We start from the raw sequence: 20,560 nt of genomic DNA on the forward strand, positions 1-20,560 counted from the left end.
CCAGTTTCCTCTCCTTCAGCCTCTTCCACACTTCAAAAATCCTCACATGTCATCGGGACGATCTGACACCTTTAGGCTGTGCCGGGGTCCGATCGGACCAAGCGTGCCGCCTGCGAGGAGTATGCATGTCGCACAGCGACACCCAACGGCAGAAGTCCCACAGGCCTCGTGACAGCAGCGGACGCGCGCGCGGTGGTAGCGGGGCCGCATTGGAAGGTGAGCCACGACCTGCTTCACCGTAAATCCTACATTTGAAGAGACATTAAAAACAGTCTGTAATAGCTAAATCATATCATTGCACGCATCTTTATGCATATTAGATTATCAAGAAGATAAACCCAGAATATTTAAAACCAATGGATGGCTTTGTGCCATTTCAGATATTTAAACCAGGGGCCTTTAACCTTCAACACTTGAAGAGCCATTCATTTGGGTCGATTTCTCACTGACTGCAACCCATTGGAGCCATAAAGTCTTCACCTTTTAGAAAAATAAGACCCAGATTTGTTACTGTTGTGATCAATTTGAACACTCCTTTGCTTTTTGACATAAATAAAATATAAACATTTCGTTTTTTTTAAATAGGAAGGTTTTTTTTATAACTTTTGACAGAGATTCTCATGACTTTCTTTCAAATTAAAGACACCCCTGTCACAATCATCTCAATGCACCAAATGTAGGAGATACTGTAATGTCAGCGGTGATTTGAAAATAAACAGTTTATTTTACTGTTTGTGGTTCACCTCAGCCACAAATGGGTAAATCTAATGGACTCAAATAAAATCAGAGCTAATTAATGTCCCTTGCCGTGTTTTCCGCACCTTAAGGTGCAAAACTAGGAAATCTGCCCTATAATCCTGTGCACCTTAACTCTGGTTGTGCTCACTGACTTCCACTTGATTTTATGTGGTTCATGGGACTTAAAAATCTGTCAGAAAGCTTTAGTCTGACTGTTTCTAAATGAGTTGAATGAAGTTTGAGTAAGTTTACATGCTTTTTTTTTTAACTTAACTACTTATTAACTTTTTACTTTACCGTTGCTTTTTAAAACTATACATTTTTTTGTTCTTATTTAACCAAAGAGCCACAATGGAGGATTAAAGGAGCCACATGTGGCAATGGAACCTCAGGTTGCAGCCCCCTGATCTAAATTATCCAAAGTTAAGGCTTTTTTTATCTAAAGTAACCACTAAGTATGTAATGTTACAGAGATGCACACCTTTTTTATTTGTTTAATCAAAGTCAAGTCATTTACAGCAATTTCACATTCAAGTCAATAATGTATTGTGAAAAAACCTGTTGTTTTTTCAGAGCGGTTGAAATGACAGCAAACAGACGAAGCAAATGACTTTCCCATCACTGCACGAGGCAGACGGCTGATGTGACCCAGACAAACGCTAAAGTGAGGCCTGTTTGTGTTTGTTTTGATTGCAATAGCAGCTGACAATCCCATGAGGGCGTGCAGGGTCTCTTCCTCTTCAAATTACGCGAGTTCAAGGTGCTGCTGTTTCATTGAAATGATATGATCCACCCCAAGAAGTTGAGGAAGGCATTGTCTCCCACTTCCATGTTCCCTCGATGAACTGGTGATAACCTCACACAGAGCAGCAGGCAAAGTTGAGACGGAGAATAGATATCGTCTATCAAGGATGTGAGTGTTTCAATTCATGGTCAAAAATAGTTTTCGCCAAGACACTTAATGATGCATTATGTTGCGCTGCAGGTCGAACAGGTGATCCTTTCTTTTATTACACACATTTAACCAAGAATGACTATGCTGCAAGTGTTGATCATTCCTAGTTCTTTTGCGTTACTCGTGGTATTTTAAAATTGACCAGGAATCTGAATGTGCAATTATTTACACCACAATTCATCCCAATAATCAGAATAAAATGTTACAGCCTGAGAAAATGAAATTCCAAAGTGCGTTTGTAGAAAATGCTGCTATAAAACATGCCATAGCACTGCCACACTTGTCACAAATGTTATAAATGTCTTTATTTAATGTTTAAAAATGTAAACTGTTTACAAAAGCATCATTAATAACACAAAAAGCGCTCTTGTGTACACTTCTGCTGCTTTATAAGAGCATCCCCTCTTACTCTGCTCATCCACAGACCAAGAGATTAAACCAGCACACAGCCCGAGGAAAATGTGATTAAAGGCAAATAAAATGGTTTTGATGTCATTAACAGAGCATGCACCCTGTATCTTGGATAATTAAAGAGTCGCCACAGACTCATAAAGTCCCTGGTTCAGTTCCAGCTGGAGGGCTTTGTTGCATGTCAAACACCCCCCCACCACCACCACTACCCCATGTTTCCTGTCTGCCTTCTTATTGCTAACTGGCCAGTCAAGGGAATTTTTTCCAATAATAATATATATTTTTTTTAAGGATAATGCTAAAAAACCTATTGCCTCATTTGTGTGTCTGCGGGTACAGCCGTTGTCTTCCCACTCAGGCCTTATCTCACTAATCAATCAGCCTCCTGAGGCCTGCGTTGGACATTTAATTTCAGCCTGTCAAAACACAATTTAACAGCATAATCTTCAGCGCAGCAAACCTGAATGGCTGAACTCCTGATGAACTGGAAAAACAAAAAAAAATGCTGGTTGATTCAAAATGAAGCTGAGCTCCAAACGAGGCACAGGGAATACCCCTTTGCCGCCTGTGCGCCCCGGCTTTTCCAAAGACCGTTTTTCAGTCAAAAACCAGAGCCGGAGATAAAGCAGGCTGAGCAGCAAATCCCTTAACAGTAAGCTGTCACCCTTTAAATCAAACACTTCTCCAAGTGTGAGGATCGCAGGTTCCACATAAGGCTTATATCTTGATGAATCTCAGTGGATAGAGAAACTTTGAAAAGATGTAGCCAACTTTTTAGGCATCTGTGACTAGACATGTTCCAGGGTCACTGTGTCTCCAAGGTCCAAATCACCTCGTTTTCGATTTTTAGTGAGGAATACTGCAGTCACCCCACGATTACTGCATTCCTGCCTGCCAGCAGAAAGACAGGAGGACTGGACAATAGATATGACATTCCGAGAGTCATTTGATCACCTCAAAACAACCGTTCCATGCTCTTCTCAACCCCTAACAACAGCCCTTTTTGCTCTCTCCTCTTCCCTTCCTTCTCATCAATCATCCGTCTCAGCTTTCTTTCTTCCAGAGGGACAAGGCCACACATATCTCCAGATGATTGCTGTGACCGCACCACCATACCAGGCACACACCCCTCAAGCATCCACCAAAAATTGAATGGTAGGTTCAACATTTACACACAGACCACTCTTAATTCATTGTAATGAGCTGTTTAGCGACAGCTTTAGTGCAAAGGCGTGCAAGGCATGTGATTTGAATGAGCAGTCTTGTTTTGTGCATTCACTCTCTATTTTAGGTTGCCCATCTGGTGGTGATGGACAATTACTTTGCCATGATTGCTGCCAGATAAAAAAAAAAAAAATACTTGATTGCTGTTCCCAGAGAAGCATAAAAAAGTGTAGATTGTCTTCTGACATTTTGGAGACCTTGGCCTTAAGTTTTTGCTACAAATCACCAATCAAGTTGAGATCTGCAAACATGAAGCATTTAAAAATATCATTGTTACTATTATATTTGAAAAATCCAGTTTCCTTTATAAGAGTCAGTAATATGTGAATTATCATATCATATTTTTTTAAATGAAAATTTTAAAAGACCAGCACTGTTGATTTTATACTTTTTCTTTCTTTTGTTCTCAATTTCATCAGATTAATTTTGGAGAAGATTTAGTGTAATTTTTTTGGGGGGGGGATCATGTTTTCTCCATTTTGTTTTGCAGCAGTGGTTATGAAAAAGTGCTGAAGAGAAATTTTATTGAGAATTTAAAATAATTATTTAGTTACTATGGCAAGCCACAAGCTCCCTGCTCCACTCCATTCTGATGCATGTGCTTGTAGACGATTAGCTCCATGTAAGTCTCCGAGCTTGCATTTGGCTCAAAACAATATAACTGGATAAAAATTTCATTTTTAATACAAGAAATTGTATTTCTTTATTTAAATTGTTGTGAATCCGAAGCAGACGAGAAAATGCCATTGGAACAAGCTTGCAGATGTGATGTAGAAGCTACAATTGGCGGGGCAAAAACTCCCTACTCAGCTCCATTCTGATGCATCCATTTGCAGAAAAATAGATCCATGTACATCTTTGTTTTTCTTGTCTGAGCTGGCATCTGGCTCAAAACTGTATGACTGGATAGCTTCAATATTTCTCACCATTTCTGTTGCACAGATAACATTAGGTTTGGGTTGTGAGGGGCTGTAAGCCAGCCTGAGCGCGTGTACACAGATGGATGATGGGAAATGGTGGCAGGTTTACTTCCGCCAACAGTTTCGCCAACAACACAGAGGTGAATTTCTAATGAACTATGTCCTAGAAAATAACAGATTTTTTTATTTTGGCAAAAAAAATGCATAATTATAATAAAACTAACTTTAAAAATGGTTGCTTACATCTGTGTGCAGCTTTTTTCTTCAATTGGTTGTCTCTTAAAGCTCTGTTCTGTTAACCAGTTGGTTGCTATTTTGATAACCTGGAAGGTTTACATCAGGAAAAGGAAAATAAAAAAGAATAAATGTTTTCTTGACCAGAATGTTTAACCTAAACCGAAATCTGTAAAATATTACAGACATTTTTAAGTCAAAATGCTTTCAAAATGTATCTGCCTTTTACAAATATGGCTAAGTTGTATTTTTTTCTGGATAGAATTTGACCCAAAAAAGTGTTTTGGTTTATGGACTTCTTTAACTAATGTGAATGCATTCTAGGCCTGCAGCCTACTTAAAAAGAAAACTCTGTTCTATTATAAAAGTTTAACTGTAAGAGTTATCTTGATGAGGTGTGCAACTTGATAGAGACTCCATCAAAATAAAATCCATCAAAATCCATCAAAATAATGTGTATTGAATCACAATTCAAAAATGTGAATAAAACACCAGAAAATTTTGTGTTCGAGTTACTAATTAATTTTGCCTTCAAAACATTTGTTTCATTTCATATTTTGCACACATCTGTTTAGTTTACAAATACATAATGTGTTTGTTTTTATATTTAAGTCCATTTTCTGTGTAATTAGTATATTTAGTTTATCGTTACCAGTGCTTGGCAAACTGCTGGATGCTGCAGGCTGGTCATGCTCCTGGTGCCACATGGTCACTACAGGAAGGAGGGGCATTACGTACACAAGACAGCCAATCGGGAGGTATCAAGGGGAAAGGGAATGGATACTGTTTTATTTGTGAGGATTGCAATTTTCTTCCTGAAAATCCAAGTCCTATGTTTATTCTTATCTATAGTCTTCTAGAAATGTTCTTTTTTTTTTTTTTTTTGTTTTCCCCATGTTTTTTTTAGAGGGATCTGATAATATGTTCTCCATTGTGTTTGATTTGTAGGTCATTTAATGTCAGTTTGTTGGATTTTTCATTTGGTTAAGTTAAAATGGAGTTAACCGCCGGAGTTGATTTTGTTGGCATCTTCTTAAAGGCCCAGATTTGTTTTTTCTTCTATTTGTCAATAGTAATCAGTTATCCTCATGTGCCCGCTCCGTCCCACACACGAACAAGGAACACCCTCACACTGTGAGGTGGCACCACATAAATGCAGAGTAAATATAATGCTAAATCACAATAACTCAAAAGGCTTCTGACCATTTTTGCCTCTTTTTCCTCCACAGTGTGTTAGAAGTTCATGTATTCGTAGCTATGTCAAAATGCATTTCCATGTTGGAGGGTTGTGTGTCAGCCAATCCAGTGGGCGTCTGTGCAGCACATGGATATCGGATACACAGACTCTGCTCCCTGGTCTCTCCTCATTAGCCTCACACAAATCAACCATTCCCCTCCCCTGACCTCCTTTTCTTCCACATCACTTCTCCCTCCTGGATCCTCCACTTTCAGAGGACACAAGGGGAAGAGTTAACCTTTTGTTTTTTGTGTCCAACCTGCTCCCCATTCCAGCCCTCCTCCTTTCCCCTCCTTATCCTCTCACTAACTAAATCGCTTTTCCGTCTTGATACTGCTGAAAACCATATGGAGTGTGACATCATCAGGGCAGGAAGCAGGGAGAAGGGAATGATAGAGCAGCAGAGAGATCAGCTTGCCAAGTCTCTGTGAAGTGATGTCAAAAAGAGAGCACTCTGGGAGGCCCGCTGGCGGGCGGGAGCAGAGCAGGTTTGATTTCTTTTCTTTTTTTCTGTGGGATTTAACTCCCACCTGAATAATCAGAGAAAGGAAAGAGAAAGACAACCAAACTTTGACAGGAATCTTGATGTAATTTGTTAACTTTTTAGGTCATGGACTGCTGGCCCCTCTTCTTGTTTTTGAGCAGGTGCAGTTTTGGCACTTCGGTTCATAAATCTCAAGAGAATCCCAGCCTGAAGGATTTTGTAGCAAAGCAAAAATGGTTTAAGCCATCTGTAAATATGTTGATCTCATGGTGTAACCTTAAAAACCTCTGCAGATCATTCTCCTTCTCATCGCTGGCAGCCCCAATGTGTTCGCCAGGCTTCAAGTCAGTCATCCTCCCTCCCACCTCCTTTGTTCTCTAGATGAACTCTCAGGCTTTGTTGTATGGTCCTGGTCTCCATACCATCACGACCGACCATCCAGCTCCCTATCAGCACAAATAGACTCACATAAACACTCAGCTGCTCACACACTCTACATCTTTGTCTTTCACTCACAAACACATATGCACTCAAATACCCTTTCACTTCTGATTAATGGGAGAGCTGGGGAGGGTGCCAGGAGGAGAAGAGAGGAGAGGAGCTGATGCAGTTGTGGCTTTGGAGTTGGTCTCAAAACCCCGGTGGTGCCCCTTCTCCATCTCCTCTCTGGCTCCTCCGGGGACAGCAGGCCTGGCCAGGAACCAGGGAGTCAAGACCAGGCTAAGAGGCAGAATAAGGGGAACAAAGAGGAAAGGAATGATATCACAAGAAAAGAAAAACAGAGCTGGACCTTGATGTGTGAGTGCCGTCAGGCAGCACCTTCATAAACTGGAGGGCACATGAGGTGTACCCAACTAAACGAAAGCTACTTTTCCAAACAGCGCAAAACACCACACATCATGGCACAAAATGGCAAAGAAAATCAAGTTTTTGGTGTTTTTAACATGTCCTTGTGGCATTTTCTCATAATAGAGGACAACATATATAAAGAAACTTTGGATTATAATTGCATTTCTGAGTGTTTCTTTATTCAAATCATTGTGAATCAGGAGCAGACAAAGAAATGCAGTTGGAAAAAACTTGTAGATGTGACGTGGGTGCTACCATCAGTGGGCCACGAGCTCCCTGCTCTGCTCCATTCTGATGAATCCACTTGCAGACGACTTCATTTTCCTCATCCGAGCTGGAACCTGACACAAAACTGTACAGCTGGATAACTCCAATATTGCTCCCCATTTTTGTTGCACAGATAATATTACGTTTGGGTTGGCAGGAGCGCATGTACACAGATGGATGATGGGAAATGGTGGCAGGTTTACTCCCGCCAACAGTTTCGCCAACAACACAGAGGTGAATTTCTAATGAACTATGTCCTAGAAAATAACAGATTTTTTTTATTTTGGAAAAAAAATGCATAATTATAATAAAACTTACTTTAAAAATGGTTGCCTACTCTCTTAAATGTGTGCAGCTTTTTTCTTCAATTGGTTGTCTCTTAAAGCTCTGTTCTGTTAACCAGTTGGTTGCCATTTTGATAACTTGGAAGGTTTACATCAGGAAAAGGAAAATAAAAAAAGAACAAATGTTTTCTTGACCAGAATGTTTAACCTAAACAGAAATCTGTGAAAAATTACAGACATTTTTAAGTCAAAATGCTTTTTTTTCTTTCTTTTTTTTTAGTCTCCGCAAAAAACTGTGATTTTTGCTGATTGTTTTGGGTAACAAATATGTTCAGCAATGGTGTGAAATGATGCATGTTGCACAGGAAAAGCATCATAATGTTGTATGGAGCATCATGCACATTTTTCCTCATTTGTGCTTATTTTTTGTCATTATTATAAACATTTACTCTACTTTCCCATGTGGTTGTGTGCACAAAGTTTTTTTGCAGTACCTGTGTTCCCCTTTGAACCCCAGTGGCCAGTTACCACTCTGTGTGCCCCAACATTTAGAGTTTTATTCGAAGGATTAAAATTCTTTGCACTGAGGTATGTAGCTCTGACTGTACAGTGGGTCAGCTCAGCATGCACACACTAACAGATATGGGTGGATATCGATATATCGAGGGGGGGGATTGGACAACCTTTCAATGAACTTTTTAAAACTGATTTCACAAATCCACTGGTGGGACAGAAAATGCTGCTACAAAAAAAAAGTCTTCACATTTCATGGCAGAAGTATAGTGCTGCCTGATTAATAGTCCAAAATGTTCCAAATGTGTATAGCTGAATTCCGATCAGGTAGCTGGAAATGGGTTTTGCTTCAAATCAATCAGTGTCTCCTGCTCCTGGTGTTTGGGGTTACAGTTCTTGTTGAGACACACAACATTTAGTCTGTTTTAATGCAACTGAAATCACTCTGGACATTTGGTTTTGATTTACAGTGACCTGTTCCCTCTGAGAGAGAATACTACGTGAGCCTAATTTTTTAACCAACATCTAAGTATCTAAATACATCTAATTTTTACCAATATCTTATGTTGGTAAAGTGATGATAAGAGTTATGAGTACCCTGCCCCTTTGCTGATAGCAGCTGGGAGACACTGCAAGATATGCACCTTCATAACTTTGCCCACGTGTGATTTTGCTGGTTTCCTTCATTTTAGAAGTCTTCTCTTACAATGCTAATGCGGAGCTGTCTGCAAATGGTTCATCTTTCATGTCTGAGAAAATGTGCTGATCATTTTGATGACTTTATTATTATTATTATTATTATTATTAAATCCAAAGGGTGATGTGTTTGGGATGATAGTCTTGCAGATCTACATTATTGTGTATTTGACCCTTCTCCCCCAGAACTTAGTATTTTGTGGGCTGTGTGGTGCGGTGCAGTGACCTCCCTCTCACCCCGGTGCCACCCAGCCGGTGCAGGATTCAGGCGCGAGGCCCCTGCCAAAACCTCAATGCGCCACATCTGCAATCCATAAACGCCAGCCACTCTCACTCTGCTACTCCCACACCGCCTCGGAGTCTTACATTCCTCTATTGTACACACCGTCTTTGTCGTCTTAGTTTAATTTTCTAAATCTGCCCTTCTTTTGACATTCCCGGTTTTAGTAATATTGAATGTCACCTCTAAGTCCTCACTCCCTCTGTACCCTTCTTTTTTTCTTCTTCTTTTCCTCGTATGGGACAGCCAATTAAGTGTGGGAGCATTGATCCAGATGAACAAAGTCATCAGCATTTAGGTTTTCTGATGATGATGGGGGGCCAAAGTACTTAATTTATATGTTAGTCACTTTGCTGTTGGGCCCCTCTAACAGATGTTTATTCTGCTCATGTAAATTCTGCTCCAGTTTGATAGCATACGTAAGTGTGTTATCCATTACAGGGCAATAAACCCCGTACGCCACACTTAGCTGGCCAGTAGAGCAAAGCCCCCTTCATACCTGAACATGCACAATGTTAGTTTCTGCAAGTATTCTTTATTATAAAATAGAAGAGGGGAAAACGAATTGAGTGTTACTACAATACAGTGCAGTATTCAGTTTGCCCCCAATGGGCAATGCTGACATTTGTCTTTCTCAATTCTATTATCTTTTACTTCCAGTTTTCCACTGTAATCAAATGGGAAAAAGAAGCACAGAATGAACTTTAGCTCCCCTTCTTTTCTTGGATCCCATTCTCCTCTCCATCTCAAAGTCTTCACCTCCTGGTTTCCCAGACATATTGGCATGCCTCCGTGCTGCAGTCCCAGCTCAGTCCATAGATGAATCATGCTGCTGCAGGCATGCGAGGGCTTAGTTTTTATGATAAATATTGCATGTCATAAATCTGAATGAGGAAGAAAGTATGGGCTGGGAAGGATGCAAAATTGTGGAGCATCTCAAGTCGAGTTTTAAAATAGCAGAGGTCATGATCCGTTTTTGTGTGTGTGTGTGTGTGTGTGTGTGTGCGCGTGTGTATGGAGACTGGATTTGATAAGAGACTCTGGGTCAGGGCAAGACCACCTTGGAGAAAGTGCCGGGTGCTTGGAACTGCAGAAGCATTGCTTATTTGTATATGTTCACACCTGTAAACTATAGAAAACGTGTGTTTGGATTTTTTTACTTTTGTTTTATGTGCTGCAGTCATTTCCTATATTCAATTCATTATAAGGGTTTCCACATCTGCCATTTTTCTACATTTCTAAAGTAAATCATCATTCTCTGGACACAGAAACCTTGCTCAAAATACAATTGTGAAGTTTTTTTATGTGTAATTACTGTTCCTCAAACATCACATTATCTAAATACCTACTTTGTCCTGTTCTAGCTTCTTTAATGTGGCTACAGGGACTCTGCCACCTATGCATCCCTTCAAGTTTCCAGCATAATGAGCTTGAAACATGACTGAATGTCAGAATTATTACAAGCGGTCGAGGTAACAGCCCCTGGATTTGTTTAATCTCAAGTATCAAACAGGCACAGCTGTTTCCTACAATGTAGTGAGAAAGCCTTTTACTGAGCCATGACTGCCATCTAGTGGCCACACAAACCCAAATGAAAATCAAGTTTTTGGTGTTTGTAACATGTTCTTGTGGCATTTCTCTCATGATGGAGGACATGTATAAAACAAATTCATCTTAAAATGGCATTTCTGAGAATGTATTCATTCAAATCATTGTGAATCAGGAGTAGATGGAAAAAATAAATAAAATGATGGTAAAGCTTTAATATGTGATGTAGGACGTCCAACGGCTGGCCACAAGCTCCCTGCTCTGCTCCATTCTGATGCACCAACTTCTAGCCAAGAATATCTATCATTAGGCCAATTTCTAATGAACTGTCGCTCTGCAGAAACTATGTCCAAGATAACAGTTTGGTGGGGTTTTTTTGGCTAAAAACAGCATAATCATAATCGATCAGAAGATGATTGAAGTAGGACTTTAAGTGACTTCAATTCAACCAGACAAAAACATTGCATGAAAATAACTTTATTGTAGACACTTTTTGACTGAATCATGCATTTATTCTTGCTGTTATTTTCCCTGTTCTTCCTTGGTTTTCTTCTATTCCATTTCCAAGTCCTCCAAATCCACAGTAACCTCTGATTTGAACCAAGGTGAGGGGGAGGGGACATATGGATCATACGTCCAATGAGGATACACTCTTTTGTATAAATTCATCAGGACGGTGTCTTGGGACCGCAGCTGGTTGTCAAAGACACACTTCATGTGACCATGTGTTCCTGCAATTTTAGTACACAAGTTAGGATGTACAAAAGACAAAACTTTAAAAACAACAACAACAAAAAAGGACAAAATACAAAATTTGGGGAAATATAATCTCACCTAATGCTTCTTTGATGTGGCCTCTGCGACCCCATTTTGTCCTCAGCTCCACTGGTTTGAACCACATGATGTCCTCTGACACAAACACAACCAAAGAGGGTTTACACTCCAAGGAAACACACACCCGACTTTATCACAGCAGCTGGGACGTCCTCTCACCTCTGTTAAAGAACATGTAACGGACAACAGCTGAGCGTCGGTTAATTTTGAAAGGGTGTCCGCTAAGGACAATCCTCTTCAGTACAACTCTCTGGGGGTCGCAGCTAAGCAGACTCCCGGTAGCCACCAGGTCCTGCACACCTGTGAGGAAACAACAGCTGCTGCTGATCTACCTCAGGTTTCTTAATGTGAAATGAACTGACACAGACAAAATGCTTTTAAAATGTAAATAGAAAGAAGATGATCATCCAAAAAAAAAAAATCTGTTTTAGAAATCCAAACGGGTCTTGACATCTCACCGTCTGTTCTTTGTTTGAAGAGAAGGACTCCAGCAGGAGGGAAGGTGATGGGGGCATACAACGACACCACAGTGGGAGCATCGGGCCTCAGGAAGCGCTCCATCTTATGCTTGTCGGCTAAAAAAGGAGTTAAACAATCAATAATTATTGGCCATAATAAATGTAAAAGCACATAATTCAGTTTTAGTGCTCCTGTTACCGTTTTTTCTGGCATTTGAACTGGTGTTCGTGGCATTTTGGAGATTTCTAAGTCCCAATCCAAATTCTTCCCCTATCTCTCTGGCTGCTCCCTATCCCTCAAACTGTGGGGGCATTATAGGGGTGCCCAAAACAGTTTTTTGAATGAAAAACCCCTGTGGTGGGTGTGTGTGTGTGTGTGCGCGCCATCCATCCATGCCACGCTGTGCCGTGGAGGAGAAGCGCTTTTCTTCATGGGGTGTGCTCTGAAGCACAGACATTTACATGTAAATGTAACTAATGACTTTTTGTTTAAGCAGTACTTTTTGAAAGTGCATTTTCTGAGTGCTGGCAGCTACGCGCTTATGTGGATGACCGGTGACTACTGATGACGTCATTGAGTGGGAGTGACGCCCGAATCAAAAGAAGCAATTTCCTATAACTAGGGGTAGGGCGAAGCTGTAGGGGTAAAATGTGGATTTGGCCGAAGTCTGTACATTTAGCTCAGGAGAGACAGGTGTCCTACCTGATGTGTGCTGAGAGAATATCGGGGAAGCCCGAAACCTCCGGAATCCACAGTGGAACACAAGCTCCTCTTTGGATTTGATTGGCTCTGTGTTACTGGGGTGTCTTTGCACCAAGACATGCATCACCGACATCTGCGGAAGGAATAAAAGCTTCAGTGTGGTCTGTGGCACACTGCCGTTTGTGTGACCGTGCAGCAGTACCTTCTGTTCATGAGGCAGGAGAGACACCAACACCAGGGGTTTTCCAGACTGGACACTCTCGATCACAGAAAACGGCACATTGATGATGTGCAGCGTCACGTACCAGCCACTCTGAAACGAGCATAGGTTCAAATACCCAGTGACTGTTCAGTTCCAGATGAAAATGGCGTCTCCTTTTACCAGCGCGCCCTCATCCTCGGCTGCAGCCTCTGCCAGTATGCGTCTGCGGGTGCGTTCAAAGCTCTGGAACTGGAAGATGCGCGAGTAGTTGTGAGGCAAGTTCTCCATGGGGTCCCAAGGGGAGGTGCGGAAACTCTTTAAGCCCCTGTAGCGCTGGAACCTTGGAGTAAAAGACAAAAAAAAGTCATGGGGTGGTATCTGAAGAGGGCAGCAGAGAAAGGTCCTACATGAGAGCACACCAACCTGGTTCTGGCAGGTGTATCAAGGGGCGTGTCCACCTCATCAGGGAACATCTCATGGGATCGAGCCTCCCGGTAGAGTTTCAGACCTTCTTCTTCTCCTGCTTGATCCATGTTCTCATCATAGCGATGATCTGCTCCTGCTCTCTCTGTGGAGCACACCTCCTCTTCTTCCTCTTCGTCTTCCTCCTCTTCTGAGACGCCGCTTGAATCAGGTTCCTAAGCAGAAAAAATGTTTGTTTTGATGCTCTAGAGTAAAATCATGATGTCAAAGGGGACTGCAATCAATTGAAGGAGGCCAACTTTATTGATGAAGCAAATTCCAAAAAGACAAAGGCTATGTCTGAATTCCCTCCCCACTACCTTTCTACTAAAAACTCTCTATCATCTAGTGCCCGGGATTTTAGAAGCTATTCGGACGCCATGCTCACAATTTGTTTTTTTATATGGAAAATATGACGTAACATTAGAAATATGAACATTTTACAAAAACTTTATGAATTCACTGTTTTCTGAAATTGTAAACTGCAATGGTTAATAAAAAAAAAATTGAAATATTTTTTTCACATATTTTTCACTTGAAAAATCATTCAAATGAAATGCTTTGTGGTATATTCACCAATCTAGTGATCACCACTGCACATCGAGACTTCTGGGAAATTTCTAGGGCACTGGATTTTAGAATTGTAGATTTACACAGCCAAAAACATGGTGAACGCAATATAAAGCGCACTAAGGAATTCAGACTTAACCTAATATCTTCTTTTTTGTTTCATAGCAAAAGGTCTAGAAACACAAGCTGGACAACTGTCCAGCGGATATTTTCTACAAAATACAACGAAACCAAAACCCTTTCATAATGCAAATCCTAAACTCCCACCATGACAAATGTTTTTATTGATTTTTTTTTATTTTTGGAGGCCATCTCTCCCACCTGCATGGTTCTGGTTGTAATCTTTCTGCCATTACATAAATCATTTTCCCAGCTTTTAAGTCATTTCTTGATATGTATGTTCATTTCTTTAATCCTTTTATTAATCAGTTTTCTTTTTACAACTATAATCACAGTTTTAACCCTGTTGCCATTGCCATCTACTAGCAAACCACAAAGTTCTGTTTTTAATAAATCTTTTAACTTTTTTCTTCTTTTAAAACTTTTTATTTCTGCATCCAGGTCGGAATTTTAGAATTAATGATTTTCCTCTCATTGAGTTTAAAAACTCATATCACATTTCTGCTGACAAAACAACGTCTCTAAGCTTAAATCAAGTGCATAACTTGAGCAAAACCAAAAACTACAGCTGTGTTCATGATGGCGTTTGTGTCTGTTTGTGTAGGCGGGTTCAGAGCTCCCTGGAGTCACACTGTCTAATATTTGCATTGTGTTTATATTGTGCAAGTTTCCAAATGTTCAGGACAGGACATCCTCTCTTGTCTTACAATTTCAACTTCCATGTCATTAATTTGCTAAAGGAAAGGAACCTTTAGAAAACACATGCTTCACCTCTGCCATCAAGCTGGCATAGTGCAGTCAAAGCCTGATGGTTGAGCGGAAAGAACTCTGCATGGGGTTGATTCAAAAGTTCTCCGACACCCCTGCTGCACAATAACAATAATCCTCATCATTTGAAGTACCCTTTTCCATTGTTACCCTCTCTGAGGTAGGTATTCCTGTGAGTGCTAATAACAGCTCCAGATCCTAAGGAACCGGTTGCATAAGGAAAGGTTCGCCAGTTTCTTTTCAAGCAAAGTTGCAAAGAAATAAATGGCCAACCCTTCCCTTCGTCCAGACGGGAAGTTTGCTTCACAAGACAGGAAGACAGGAGGCTTCTCTCGGGACCCCCTGCTCCAAACACTATTGTTGTGTTGTGGTAAGCAGCCTGGCACGGTGAGCCACAGACGGACACTGAGAAAACAAACAGTGCCTCCAACCAGCAGCGTGCAATGACTGTGGGTCACGTATGCAGGTTTCAGCCCCAGAAACACAGACACTCCACACCTTCTGCTCAATATGCTCATCCTTCACATGTTTGGAGTCCCTCTTGCATCACCCATGCTGTTGCTATAACAACAAAATGCAACTGGACCACTTACAGATTGTAATAAATCCTTAAATGTATACCTGGGAGTCATTCTCTTCATCGTCTTTATCCATAGGTTCATCCATCATGCTGTCATCATCATCATCACTGCTTTCTCCATCTAAATCATCCACTTCCTCCTCATTGTCATCAACGATCCATGTTGCTTGGTAGTCTGATGTTCCTTTGGGGACCTTCATGGTTTTGCTTTTTCTGGCCTCTGAACAATAAAGAGAACTTTCAATCCTCCGCGCTCAGACTCTTTGATCAGTTATCTGTCTGATAAAGCAGGCAGTACAAGCTGTGTTTCTGCACCTTCAGCCTCCAAAAGCTCTGCTTCTGTCGGCCATGTTTGCTCGCCGTCCATGGGGTCCACCTCGGCCTCTGACTGCAGACTCTCTCTGAGGGAGGGGTCAGCTTTCATGAGAACTCGCACAGGAGCTTCGGTAACATCTCTTTCCTGTGGGGTCAAACAAAACTTGTAGTTGTTTTTTGTTTTTTTTAAACATCCTAAATAGCATAAAATGCACTTTCACGACAGATAAAGTCTGTGTTTTAACTCTAAGTAGAAAGAACATGCATTGATTCTGCACACTATTACAGTAATACATGTTTTATTGATGCATCCTTACAGATTTGAATGAAGGAATGAAGGTCAAAGTCAAGTTAGCTAATTTAAGAGATCCTTAAAAACATTGAGATCCAAGCAGGAAACCTTTCTGATTTAACTCTCTGTCGTGTAAGAAAATATGCAAATTTATCTGGTTTGTAAACTGGACTCAACCTGTCACATCCTTTTTTAAAGTATTTAAAAGTCAATGAACACCTACCTGCATCTCCACCTCTTGGATTTTTCCAGGTTTTGCCGTTCTGGGTGTTGTTAAGTTGAGTGGAAGTGGGTCAGATGGAGCATCAATCTGACTGAGCTGGAAGTCTCCGTGACCGCTGATGTGCACCAATCGGTGTACCCCAAGAAGATGGCCTCGAACATACCCAGAAACACAGAGCGTGCCAAGGCCGGTGCGCCCGCTGTCGGTTCCCTCTACAGGGCCGTTGGGTGAAAAAGTAACGTTCTGTGCTATAAGATGGGAACGCCTGGAACGAAAACCCAGCTTTCTTTGTCGCTGAGATCCCAGGTGTCTGAGAAGCAGAGTTGCATCCTGCTCAGAGTCCAGGGGGAAAAGACGGGCATCTGGAAAGCGGACCTCTGCTATTTTTGACAAAGCTCTTCTGGATTCGACCCTCTTCTTCACAGGAACGTCTGACATACCCTGGCACACTAGTGCTGGGAGGGAGTTGAGAGACAAGAAGTTACAAAATATTCAAGAAAATAATAAGTTGATAATAAAACCCTCAAAAAAGTGTCAATTTTGTCCACCACAGGAAAACTAACCATGGCTGGGGAGGCCTTGGGCGAAGAGGCATGACAGACAATATTCTCCGTAGCTGTCCCAACCTTCAGCAGAATCCATGACAAACACCAGGGTGTCTGCAATCTTTGCCACGTCCAGCAGGGAGTGCATGTCAGCTGTTCAACCAGACCAGGAGGTTTCAGAACGCGGAAACAGAAAATGATCACAAAGTCATGAGGACAGAAAATCATTGCAACGTAAATACAAATCTCAAATCTAACATCATTTTTTTAGTTATAAAACTAGTGGGACAGAAATGTTGCCTGCCAAAATGTCTGCCAAACAGACATTTACATAAAATCAAGTCCTACTTGTTCAAAAAGGATCTCAATAAAGATGTTTGTGCTTTTATTACAACCTGCTTTAACTGCTCTAATGCTATTCATGACACATTAACTAAGCTTCCTTTTTGAACTACAAATTCCACAGAGAGCTATAAATAGCTTTTTAATTGGTACCTGCTGACGTGGAACTCCAGTTTCAGCTACCTATATATAGCGATCCTTGCAGGTGTGTGGATCAGTATTTGCTACTGATAGCAACGCAGAAGAAGAATTGCTGTCCAAAACAAACATGGAATCTGATCTTTTTCCTCCTATACTTTATATTTTTCTTATTTGAATCGAGACAATACTTTTTTTCCCCCCTTTCTTGGACTATTACTGGACAGTAAGTAATCAAACTGGGTCACAAAGACACGGAAGTACAGCTGGTGGCGCCGTCAATCACATGCAGCTCATGCAGTATTGAAGGTAATGATTGCCGTAAGAAAAAAAAAGACTTAATGATTTCATGAGCCCAGGCATGGAGATATGATTACAGACGCTTTTGTAGAACTTTTCAAAATGAACAAACCTGATCTCTCAACGTCTTCCATGCATTTTATATGAAAAGTGCTTTATAAATAAAGTTTGATTGCTTGTTTGATTATAAACAAAATATACAGTAAACAGTTTGTGTAGCAGTGAGGCTAAAAATATGACGGATGCTTCTCCCTCATTCGACAGAAGCATCTAGTTTACAAACACATTTTCGGACAAGCGTTGAGCATCAAATTTGATGTGTGTCAAAAGAGGTAGAGGTTACAAATTTAACGCATGTCAAAAAAGAGGGAGAGGACGCGAATTTGAGTGTGCATTGCGTTCGGTGTGAATAAAAAATTATACCGGGCTTGGCAATTTGGTCAGTAACGTCGGACTTTTCTCCCAAAAGTGCAACTTATACTCCGGAGCAATCTGTATGAGTTTTTCTTCTTTATAATGTATTTTTTGGGTCCTGCGACTTATACTGCAGTGCGACTTATACACCAGAAAATACATTAAGTAGCATGTTTCCCAGCTGTGTGGTTTTCTAAATGAGCTTTTTCTCTTTGCTTCTAAAGGTTTTTTTTTAATTCAAGTTAACTATGACGATGTATCAAAGCAAAGTTTCTTTTTTACATCAATCAAAACATACCTGTGCTCTGACTAAGAAAGGTGAACCTCAGTTTGAAACGAGGCAGAATGAGCCCAAAGCTGTCGCTAACGCCACTGATGCACCCCTCCTGCTGCACAATTCCTCCAGAGCCTTCTTCTCTTAGCAGCTTAGTTACAGCACCAGCATCCGCTCCTGCATGTAGGGATACCACCACAACCAAATGAGGAGGTCCGTCCCTGCTGCCCAGACGCCGCTTTTCTGTCAGGATCTACAACAGCAAGAAACAGAAAGTCTGTAGCATCAAACAAGAATGTGAGGTATTGTTTTATCAAACAGTACATGAAATACCATGTCCTTCTTATTTCTGCGTAGCTGGTTGGCCTTGTGCCTTCTGTCCATCTTCTTCAGCTCCTTCCGTTGTTTTTTTGTGAGGGCTGTCACTGAAACTCTCCCTGTGGGACAGTTAAACACAAATATGCAAAAGGTGGTGTGCTGCAAGTGGTTCCCTAAAGGTAAATACAGAATCGTCTTTGCCGGTGGTTCGTTTGTTCTTTCAGAGATAGAAATAGGAGCTGTTATGAAAGAATGGGGGGAGGGGGTAAAAATGTGATTAATAAACAGTAATACTGAAGCATAAAACTGCAAACTACAAAACAAAGATTGACTATCTTTAAGGATAAAAATAACCTCTAAAATCACATAAAATCACATCATATGTTAAGCAAAAATACATAATTTAATTATCGTCTTTCATAAAAGTAACTAAATTAAGTAATAAAGCCTTTACAGTTTAAAAGGAAGATATCTTTATGAATCCAAGAATTCAAATAATAAAAAAGTGCAACTACGTGATCTGAGTTGACTACAGAGGGTACAAAAAACAAGATTTCTAATATAAACTGTTTTAAGAATCCACATTTGGAAGTAGTCTTGTTTAGCTAAAAATGAAGAGTAATCACCTATTAAATGGGGATAAAGAAACCCTAACAAAGTGGCTGTGTTTTTACAAGGTTCATCTCTCTTTATTACTTTGTTATGGATGATAATAATGCACCGATAAAACACTAAAGGCGTGAAAACTAGCTTTTCAATATGAAATACCAGATCCCGAAGATCCATCTCAGTCTGCAATAATATGTATAAATATAAATCAAATGTCAATATATCAAATAAGAAGTCGTCAAAAAGGTCGTTTATAGTTCGTCTGTTATGGACTCGTGTTAATTTTTCAGAGAGCTTTAACCAGTTCATTTCTAATAATATACTTTCCACGTACACTGCGTGACAGGATTTTATTCAAAAAACCTACTAAAAAAAAGGCACGTCGTCACGTGCGCATAGGAACAGCAGCCCCAAGATACTCCAACAAGAAGAAAAACGCGTCGTGACTGAGCATCACTTACCTTTGTTTTCTCTTTCAATGTCACCTTTCGTCCGATGTTTACCATGTTTGTGTACTTTATTTTTCTGTTTGTATATGCCAGCTCTGTGGCCCTGCTGTTTTTCCCCGTCAGCAGCCATTTTCACCATGTGGGAATGTCGGCGAAATGAACTTCCGCATATCCTCTGACGTCATGAAAGAGGCGTTTCTAGGACCACGTTGTCTTCTTCAGAATAAAAGTCTTGCAAGTCAAAAAATTTGGAACATTATATTTGGATTTTCTCTCTCGTTATAATGTAATAATATTTAAATCGCACAGCATTGTAAATTGTCTTCAACAAAAATGTAACACCCTACAATGTATTTGTAACAGATTTGCACTGTGTGAAGAATTTGGTATATGATCAGATGCTTTTCTTTAAAAGGGAGCAAAAAACAGATGTTGTTTTTTTTTTTACTATTATGTGCAGACTTTTTATTTAACCTTTATTTTACCAGGAAGTCCCTTGAGATAAAATGTATTTTTCGAGAAAGATGTTACCGAATACAAAATGTTTTCAAGCATAACTTGACAACCAATTTCTATTCTATTTTAAAGGATGTCATTTGACAAGCCTGCTATAGCTTCAATAAATCTTTGGAGAAAATTAAAGAATTAAAATCTTATCTTTGACCACTATAAAAACAAATATGCCTAAGGGAAAACTTTAGGCAATAAAAAACACACTTTTAGTAGAGACGAAAACTAAATTTTCAGTCGACATTTATGTAATAATTAAGCTTTTTGACACAGTTTCTTTCCATTTCACAAAAGGTGTAATCCCAGGACACTCTACAGCAAAAGAGAATAGGTTTATTTAAAGTTTAAGAAAATATAGCAAAAAGCATTTCCAAAGTGGAAATTTAAATACTTAATGAGTATAGCTTTTCAGTTTGCCATCAATATTGACGTTTGAGAAAAATGTTTCAGCCTGGCACAAATAACTTAGGAAACGCATTAAAGGCAGGGATAAA

The 20,560-nt window shown here is 40.3% G+C and overlaps 1 protein-coding gene and 1 long non-coding RNA gene across 2 annotated transcripts; one reads left to right on the top strand and one right to left on the bottom strand.

Annotated features, from left to right (window-relative positions):
- The first annotated feature begins 112 nt into the window (after positions 1-112).
- LOC110016198 lies at positions 113-4,199 on the top strand. The gene is made up of 3 exons (XR_002291499.2): positions 113-216; positions 1,312-1,402; positions 3,153-4,199. It is a non-coding gene; the product is annotated as an uncharacterized LOC110016198 (long non-coding RNA).
- Positions 4,200-11,101: 6,902 nt separating this feature from the next.
- Positions 11,102-19,721, bottom strand: tsr1 (TSR1, ribosome maturation factor). The gene is made up of 15 exons (XM_011482414.3): positions 19,569-19,721; positions 18,514-18,617; positions 18,205-18,433; positions 16,731-16,865; positions 16,168-16,622; positions 15,653-15,797; positions 15,379-15,557; positions 13,261-13,475; positions 13,018-13,177; positions 12,838-12,948; positions 12,636-12,768; positions 11,933-12,049; positions 11,634-11,774; positions 11,475-11,549; positions 11,102-11,371 (listed from the first exon to the last, which is right to left on the bottom strand). The coding sequence occupies exons 1-15, from the start codon at positions 19,693-19,695 to the stop codon at positions 11,193-11,195; spliced, it is 2,505 nt and encodes an 834-aa protein (XP_011480716.1). The 5' UTR covers positions 19,696-19,721; the 3' UTR covers positions 11,102-11,192.
- Between the last annotated feature and the right edge of the window lie 839 nt (positions 19,722-20,560).

The sequence above is a fragment of the Oryzias latipes genome, chromosome 13 (assembly GCF_002234675.1).
Source record: "Oryzias latipes chromosome 13, ASM223467v1".
NCBI classification, from domain to species: Eukaryota; Metazoa; Chordata; class Actinopteri; order Beloniformes; family Adrianichthyidae; genus Oryzias; species Oryzias latipes.

Excerpts from the sequence above, each read along its gene's own strand:
- tsr1 (XM_011482414.3), bottom strand. The coding sequence starts at position 19,695 with ATGGTGAAAATGGCTGCTGACGGGGAAAAACAGCAGGGCCACAGAGCT. Across the intron at positions 16,623-16,730 it reads CCAAGGCCTCCCCAGCCATG|CACTAGTGTGCCAGGGTATG; the intron begins GTTAGTTTTCCT and ends ACTCCCTCCCAG. Across the intron at positions 11,372-11,474 it reads CCACATCAAAGAAGCATTAG|GAACACATGGTCACATGAAG; the intron begins GTGAGATTATAT and ends CTAAAATTGCAG.